The sequence below is a fragment of the Oryza brachyantha genome, chromosome 1, assembly GCF_000231095.2.
Source record: "Oryza brachyantha chromosome 1, ObraRS2, whole genome shotgun sequence".
Taxonomy (NCBI): domain Eukaryota; kingdom Viridiplantae; phylum Streptophyta; class Magnoliopsida; order Poales; family Poaceae; genus Oryza; species Oryza brachyantha.
The window spans coordinates 32968316-32977590 of NC_023163.2; the positions used below are offsets into that span (position 1 = coordinate 32968316).

The window sequence follows — 9275 nt, forward strand, 5'->3', positions numbered from 1 at the left end:
TTCGTCTTTTTTTGCATGCCCAATAAAAAAATCCACTTTTAGTTATGAATCTATGTGCATTACATGTTTCAGTTGACGAATACATCAAATCTATAAGTAAGCAATCAACGTCCACGTGCCTATAGATCGATCGATTGGATTATCGAACAACGAGATCAAATCGAATCGAATCAACAATCAAACGGCGGCTAATGCATCATCGTATATAACTTTAATTACGCGATGTGGTCCGTTATATTTGTTTAAGAGGATTGCGAACGGTCGGCCCACATATATTTTGAATCGTGGGCTCGGCTTTATAAGAACTCGAATCGAGCTTAGGACGGGCCAAACTTCAGTTGCTCGTAAGCCTCAAGCCTTGTCGTGACAGCTCGGTCCAATGCATTACTGCAGAAAATAGTTTATTGGGTCTACGTGATATTGAAAGAAATCACGTGTCAGCGTAGTACTACAGATCATTTTTTACGTGTATATATTTACGTGTTTTTGGATTGTGTAGGATTGGATGTCGATGGAACGTGGACGTTGATTGCTTACTTGTCTATTGCCATGTGAAAAATAAATGGGACTTAGTTAAGTAAAAATCGATTCGTATTAGGGCTTGGATTAATGGATTATCACGTTCAATATATTCGATCCGGCGCGGCCGGCTAGCGAGTACAATACAATACATGTTCGGAAACACCTATCAAAGTAATGAAATCAAATTATATCAAATGATCAGACGACGTCTAATGGATCATATCAGGTCCATTGTGAGATTAAGACGCATCGTGGCTGATCGACCAGGAGAGGTTGAGGTTGCCGGTGAACCACTTGTTGATCCATTGCGTCCTTTGGAGTTCCACTCTAACCTGAAGATAAAATTTTAGATGGATAAACTAAAATTAAATATAAATTAGATTTGAATAACCTCTTCTTACCGTAAACAAGCTCCCTGTGACTCATCGTCTTATCTTCACCGAGCTCCTAGGCCACTAGCGATACATGCTATATCGTGTATTTTTATCGACGGACGCTATTTTATAAGTGGTTTTTATTAACATGGTAACATGTCGATTGTATCCAAGATCTTGTTTAGTTTCTTTAGTCCTATGACTAAACTTTAGTCATAAGACTAAGGTTTAGTCTCTACTTTAGTCTGTGTTGTTTGATTCAAGAGACTAAAGGGTGACATAATGAGCAGTTAAAATAGATACTTTTTATGTAAATAGGGACTTTAGGGATAGATAAACACCTTCTTTAGGGATTTATTTTAGCACCTCAAATAAAGACTTATTAATCCCTCCTGTTTGGGATTTTACAGAATAAAAGGGACTAATAAGTAGGGACTAAATACGACCAAACAGCGTCTAAGTTGTCTATAAGAATTTAACATCATACGTCCTTTGGCGGATACTTCTATAATTCATTAATATACTATAATAACATGTCCTATCTGCTTTGCGCACGAGGATTTAACATTACATGTCGTTTAACATACACATCTCTAAGATGCTTCACTGATCATGACAACGACTACATCAACTCAAATAAATACAGTGACAACCTCCTACAAGACACATAGGGGAATTGTTTGGCTGTTTTATCTAAAATGTCAAACAATATATTTACAAACGAAAAATAATTTATGAATAAATGTTTTATATATGTATTTTTACTAATATAAAAGTTCATGCTGGAAAATAAACTTCAATGAAAAAACCTTAAAATCAACTTTAAATTTAAAGTTAAAATTTTCAGATTTTAGCTTATAAACATAACATAAATAAAAAAATGAGGGTGATAGCGACTATCCAGAAGCGTTGGCTTAGCCGTCAACGACACTCTCTGGTGGTACTTGTAAGATGCACCAACAACATCTTGTACCATCGGCATGGACGTCTTCCACAACTAAAGGTACGTCTCTACAATATGACATGTCTTTTCTGTCTTTGGCTATATATGTATAAGACTTGCACATCTATCTTTTCACTTATATTTATGTTAATAATTTAATATTTAATTTTTAGACTTAAATTTATAGTTGATTTTAGTTTTTTCATTGTGGTTTATTTTTCGGTCTTAGTTGTTACATCACTAAAAACACATGTATAAAAAATTTATTTATAAATAATTTTTCATTTGAATACATCGTTTATTCTTCCGATAAGCCAAAAGATGGAGACCTTGTTTTATTTAGCGGAATAACTAGCAAGAAAGCTGACCGCGTACTGATCGTTCCTTTAGTGTGACTACGTCTATGATACGGAGTATATGTAGGAGACCCAACATACGAGGGTCTGTGATTTTATATGTGAATTAAATATAAAATCAATTCGACGTATAAGTATATACTACTAAATATATACGTAGTAAATACAAAGTACAAATACACATAAAAAACTAAGGAAAGTACAAAAAATACAAAAAAGAGAAAAAAAAAGAAGGCAAACAAGCTACTAAAAGCAAACATAACCAAATATTCCGCCTCTTTGAAAATACTGTACTCCCTTTCCCTTCGTTCCTTTTGGGTTTGGCTAGATTCATCAATATATATGCTATATATATATATATTTATTTATTAGTACAGATACAAATCTAAAGTCTTATAACATGAAACGGATGGAATGTTGGATTACATGAGTGAAAAATCGCCTAAAGGTGTCTAGGTCCTTAGCTACAACTACTACAGTCGATGAGCCTCCACTTGTATTGACAAGTTGCTCCGTCGGACAAGCAGGCAGCTCGTTCATCGTTATCTATGAACACGCCTTCAAAAATAAGACGTATCGAAGATTTTGAGTACGACTAGTCTAATTTATATACCCCTAAATGTTTAACGCCATTGACTTTTTAATACATATTTAACCATTTGTCTTATTTAAAAACTTACATAATTGCTAATTTTTTTATACCATTTTATTTATTGTTAAGTATACTTTTATGTATATATATAACTTTACATATTTTTAAAAAATTAAATAAGACGAATTGTCAGACGTGTATAAAAAGTTATCGACGTCAAACATTTAGGGACGGAGGGAGTAATATTTTAAGTACCGAACAACGTAATACTATTCTAATATGATACAAGTTGATTAAACTTTTTTCACAGATGTTTTTTTTCTCATTTTCTTTTATACATATAGACCTTGGGCTAGGATTTTTTTTGTTAGATACACCCACGTAAAAGGTCATAACAATATTTCGCAAGATACATTGTTATGTGAATATGAGCAAATTAACTTTAAAAATATTATTTTTTTTCTTAATATATAACATATTAATCTATCCTGAATTCCATGAGTGTGTGTTTTAAATTTTTTGATAACTCTTTATATATGGCATGACAAAACGAAAAGACGCTCTTTCGAGGAACTGCCCATTTCCTATGATTGTGGACACACTATGCATACAACTAGTATACATTTTAATTCTAACGGCGTCGTAGAATACTACACGTGCATGCACCTGCTCCGTCCCCACGCACTTTGACCATCACCGTCGAAATGTGCCTCGAAAGATATTTCTTTTTACATGTGTCCACCATAGTTCTTAAGAACTTAAAAGAATTTCGTAAAATAGATTAATATGTAATATAAAGTATATCACTCTATAAATATATGCAAACTCAAATTTAACATTTGTAAATTATAACAAAATAAACTCGGATTATTATATGCATATTAACATTTTTTTCATCTATGTAAAATTTGATGGCACATATTTGTGTATTAATATATCACATATTAATATATCTTATGATTTTTTAGTATTTTTATTGTGATCATTTGGATGGCCGAGCTACTTAATTGTGAGTATTTTGGCTTACGTATGTAACCTAAAATTTAAATTTCCAATCTTAAATTAGGAATTAATTTTTATGTGGGTTATTTTACCGTCTTGGTTTTTAGATCACGAAGACACGTATATAAAACTTTTATTTATATATTTTTTAAGTTGTAAATATAATTTGACTTTTTCCGGCGAACACCGAACAGATGAACCCCATCGTGACAGTGTACGTCGCGGGCGGTGGCGCCCGCTATAAAAGCGATCGAGATCCTCGGAGGACGGCACGGCCAGTACGACGAGAGCGAGCTCCATCGATCGATCATGGCTTCCAGTAGGACTACTGCATGTCTGCTGCTGCTCGCCGCAGCGCTGGTATGTAGCTCGGTGGGCGCGGCGGAGACGATGCCGCCGACGGCGAAGGGCCTGTCGTTGGGGTACTACGACAAGAGGTGCCCACAGGCGGAGTCCATCGTGTTCAACTTCCTGCAGGAGGCCATCGCCAAGGACGTCGGCCTCGCCGCCGCGCTGCTCCGCCTCCACGTGCACGACTGCTTCGTCCATGGCTGCGACGCCTCCATCCTGCTCGACGTCGACGGCGCCACGCCCGCGGACGAGAAGAGCAAGGAGGAGGAGCCGCACAGGCACAGCCTGACCCCCCGTCCCTCCGCGTTCAAGGCCATCGACGACCTCCGCGACCTTCTCGACGCGGCCTGCGGCGGCACCATCGTCTCCTGCTCCGACATCGTCACCCTCGCCGCCCGCGACTCCGTCCGCCTCGCCGGAGGGCCGTCGTACCCGGTGCCGCTCGGCCGCCGCGACGGCTTAAACTCCGCGTCCGAGAAGGCCGTCCTGGACGCGCTCCCACCGCCGAGCTCCAACATCACCGAGCTCCTCTCCTTCCTGGGCAAGCTCAACCTGGACGAAAACGACCTGGTGGTGCTGTCCAACGTCGGCATCGCGCACTGCCCGTTGTTCGGCAACCGGTTGTACCCGAAGCAGGACGAGCCGACGATGAACAAGTGGTTCGGCGGGCAGCTGAAGCTGGTCCGCCTCAAGAACGACGCCGACAACAGCGCGGCGCCGGAACAGGATCTGTACAGCGACGCGAGGACGAAGCCGCTGGTGACCAAGTTCGCCGGCGACCAGTCGGCGTTCTTCGAGCAGTTCGTCATATCCATGTGGAAGATGGGGGCAGGTCGGTGTGCTGACGGGCGAGCAGCAAGGGCAGATCCGTAAGCGCTGCTCGGTGCCCAACGCCGACGAGTTGAACGTGGTGCAGCTCGCCGTGGCTTCCACCTCTGGAGCGTTATTAGGAAGGTATTCAGTTGAATGCTTGATTTTTCTGTTGAAATTTCTTTATAGAAAACTAGGCCGCTTCTTTAGTCGGAGGTAAGTGAACCGGCACGGAAAATATAATAAGAATTAACGTATGAATTAGCTATAAAAACGTAAAATATGAATTGATATAATTTTTATATAACTTTTCTATAAAAACTTTATAAAAAAATATATGGTTTAATAGTTTAAAAATATATGTATGAAAAATAAGAGAATCTGGATTACTGGCCCTTACCAACGCAGGTGGCCTACGTATATCATAGACCAAGTTTCATCTAGCCAAACATATTATTTTGGTATAAAAATGGAAATTGAAAGAGCCGAGGTAACGAGAAAATGACTGCCGAGCTAGTGTGCCGAAAGCGGCAGTGCGTGGAGTATCCTGTGTAATAAAACATAAATAAAATCTTTTAACGAACATCAAAAGCATGCTCTCTATGTGTTTGCGTGCTTGTTTGTTCATGTTGGATTACTATTATCGTCGCATGCATTAAAAACAATAAACTAAATATTTACTAACTAAATCTGACAAAGATCATGAACTCATAATTTCAATTAATCAACTTTGTGCTTCCACTAGATCCCAACCAAAGAATTAGCTATCCTTAGGAGAAAAGAAGAAATCCTAGAACATATTCTAACCACGTAAATTGTTGACTCTAATGTGGCTAAGTGTCATACCCACCCCATTTGCCAATATACAAATGACACCAAGGAGGGCATATCGTAGGAATACGACGAACCGACTCATCATACGGAACCGCTACTCAGCACCGGTCTCAAGATCATGATACTGATACTAGCGGTAATATGATGAATCAAATCCAAGATAAAGTTTGATGTGCTTCAGTTTCCTTAGCACTGGACTGTCCATAAAACATTGGCCTTGGCAACTGTGATTTTTGTATCAGATCATACCGAGTCATACCGAAGAACTCTAGACAAAGCTTCCAGTACTCTTGTACTAATTACTTCACCCGTGCCCGTTGCTCTTCGGTGAGATTGCCCAGTGCTAGTGAAATAGAGTAATTTTATGGTCCTTTAGAAGGTATCAAGAGATACTAAAAATTTAGTGTAAAATTTTGGTGCCTCTTAGTACCTAGTTACTAGGAGGTATCAAAATGTTACACTAAAATTTTAGTATATCTCAGTACCTACTTAAGTACTGTAAAATTGCTCACTGAAATAATCTATTTTATAGTACACCAACACAAAAGACTCAGAACTCATGGGACAAATCCAATGGACAAAATCATCTGCATCAAAACGAACGGCTCAGATCTGTCTCCTCCGCCTGCAATCTCCTCCAGCCGTCTCCTTCGCAGATTTGCTCCAGTCCAACAAAAAACACTTCGAGATACCGGTACCTTGATCTATCTTATAGTGCACCAACACAAAATACCTTGAACTTATGGGACAAATCCAATGGACAAAATCATCTGCATCAAAACGAACGGCTCAGATGTATCTCCTCCGCCTGCAATCTCCTCCACCCGCCTCCTTCACATATTTGCTCTAGTCCAACAAAAAATATCATCTCAAGGTACCAAATTGTTAACCACTATTGGATCTAGCTGAGTAGGATGTGCACCGTTAGATCCAACGATCAGAAACGATTTGGTACTACGAAGTACCGGTGCTTCGAGATACTTTTTGTTGGACCGAAGTATAATTTTTTATTCCGCTTTTGGAACTCAATGTTGGTATTTATTATCTTGTTTGCAGTCGACAATTGACAAATTAACCTACGATAAAGAGAGATAAAACATGGTATACATGCATGCAAGCTCAAGTCACCATGGCCGTAGCTCAAGCACTAGGTGCCACTGCCGGTGTTGCGCACGGAGCAGTTCCTGCGGATCTCCCCCTGCTCTCCCGTCAGCACCTGGATCTGCGCCATCTTCACCATGGAAAAGGCGAAGCGCCGGAAGAAGGCGGCCTGGTCGACGGCGAACCTCCCGACGAGGCCCCTTGTCCTGCCATCACTGAACAGCTCCTGGTCGGAGGTGAGGAGCCCCTGCCGGTTGAGCAGGTCGACGTAGTACTTGTTGTCGAAGGCGTTGGGCGTCCGGACGTCGATGGCGGTGGTGTTGGTGGTGTTCTTGGCCGGGCAGGAGAGCCTCAGTTGGCCGGCGAACCACTTGTCCATGGAGGGGTCCCGCTCCGGGAAGAGGCGGTTGTCGAACGAGATGCAGCGGGAGACGCCGAGCGTGTGCGCGCCGGAGAGCGCCACGAGGTCGTTGACGTCGAGGTTGATCTTGGCCACGGCGGCGAGGAGCGTCGTCACGTTGGAGCTCGGCGGCGGGAAGGCGGCGACGACATTCTCCCTCGTCGCAATCCTCACGCCGTCGCGCCTCCCCAGGGGCACCTTGTACTCCGGCCCGCCCACCAGGCGGACGGCGTCACGCGCGGCGAGGGTGAGGATGTCGGCGCAGGAGACGACGGCGCCGCCGCACGCCTTGTCGAGCAGCGAGCGGAGCCGCCTCACGGCCATCAACGCCGACGGCCGGATCGTCTCGTTGGGAGGCGCGTCCAGCTCGCTCTTCTCCGTCGCCGTGCGCTCCAACAGCACCGACCCATCGCAACCCTGCACCCAGCAGAGCGAGCTCAATACATATTCAATGGCGGTTCAATTCAGAATTCAAAATTCAGACCATATATTTAACGAAATATGATCATTCTGTGTATGCATTCTGCATGTTTAGTTGGTGATGAATTGCATTATCTGAAGAAAATTAAAATCAAAATTGCCTGGACGAAGCAGTCGTGGAAGTGGAGGCGGATGAGGCCGGCGGCGAGGCCGACGTCGTTGCGGATGGCCTTCCTGAGGAATCTCCTCACGATGGACTCCGCCCTGGGGCAGCTCCTCCCGTAGAACCCGTACGACAAGCCGTTCGCCGTCGGCGGGTAGTCGCCGGCGGCGGCCGCCGGAGCGAGCAGCAGAAGCAAGCCACAGGCAGCCAAAACGTGCAGCCTCGTCGTCGTCTTCGTCTCAACGAGCTGCAGGCTGCTGCAGCTGGAGCTCGAGCTACTCATCATCTTTCGCGCCATGTCGATCGATCGCTCGATCAAGCTTGTGATGACCATGCATTCGCGCAGGCGGCTTCAGTATTTATAGGCGCTCGTGTTGCACCTTGCACGATAGATTCAATTCGCGCAAGAAATTAATGATGTCCACGGTCCACCAATTATTGTCAACGCGACTACGCGTACAAAATCATCCGTTTCGCGCTGACATACGCAGCTGCCAAAGATTGCGATTCGTTGCTGGTCGGTCGTCTGCATGACGGTGATCGTACCTAGTACTAGCCTTCCATGGATTAATTAATTACCGTACTATATTTATAAGCTAAATTAACTATATAATATTAAATTTGGAGTTTACTTTGATGTTTTTAATCATGTTTTTTCTTCGGCCTTCGTTTCTAATTCGCTAAGAATATGTATATAGTTTCATTTATAATTATGTCGTTATTTTATCAGTTGCGTGTGATGGAGCTCTCAGCCTATATATCACGCATCGCGATTGAGTCCTTTGTGACAGACATTGTCTAGCTGTTACGTATACGTACGATGCTAATGTACTATAGGTACGTACGTTCCGCTGCAGCTGCTAGTCGTTAGTCGTTGCCTCAATCGGCAAACAAAGTGATCCATTGACTGCCTTCTTCCCCAAATTTATGTTTAGGATTTCCTTCAACAAAATTCAAGGGAGCAAGTGCGATCATCGCACCTTAAACACATGCATGAATGTACACATACGAATTTATTTAGTAGGTTTAGTAACCGGCGTAAAAAAGTAGCAGCGGATGAACACTTCATTAGTTAATTATTAAATATAGGAAACTTGAAATTATATTGATAAGAATTTGTAAAACAACTTTCTTATAATTTTTTTTAAAAAATATTATTTAACAGTTTGAAAAGAGTTTTACTTCCATCCTTTCTTCTATGTCTCGAGGTACCGGTACCTCGTAGTACCAAATCGTTTCTGATCGTTAGATCTAACAGTACACATCCTATTTAGTTAGATCCGATAATGAGAAACGATTTGATATCTCAAGGTAATGGTATCTCGAGATACAAAAGCAAGGATAAAGAAGGATGAAAGTAAAACCCGTTTGAAAAACATAGACAAGAAATCTGGTTACCATGAAAAG

The 9275-nt window shown here is 42.0% G+C and overlaps 1 protein-coding gene and 1 pseudogene across 1 annotated transcript; one reads left to right on the top strand and one right to left on the bottom strand.

The window, feature by feature from the left end:
* The first annotated feature begins 4098 nt into the window (after nucleotides 1-4098).
* LOC102720110 lies at nucleotides 4099-5171 on the top strand (annotated as a pseudogene).
* Nucleotides 5172-6931: 1760 nt separating this feature from the next.
* On the bottom strand, nucleotides 6932-8166 carry LOC102720394 (cationic peroxidase SPC4-like). Its single transcript, XM_040519972.1, has 2 exons — nucleotides 7867-8166; nucleotides 6932-7702 (listed from the first exon to the last, which is right to left on the bottom strand). Exons 1-2 carry the CDS (start codon nucleotides 8164-8166, stop codon nucleotides 6932-6934), a joined length of 1071 nt encoding a protein of 356 aa, XP_040375906.1.
* Between the last annotated feature and the right edge of the window lie 1109 nt (nucleotides 8167-9275).

Bases quoted from the DNA above. Each gene is read 5' to 3' on its own strand.
- LOC102720394 (XM_040519972.1), bottom strand. From the start codon at position 8,166: ATGGCGCGAAAGATGATGAGTAGCTCGAGCTCCAGCTGCAGCAGCCTG. The intron at 7,703-7,866 runs GCAATTTTGATT...TGCTGGGTGCAG, and splicing joins TCCACGACTGCTTCGTCCAG to GGTTGCGATGGGTCGGTGCT.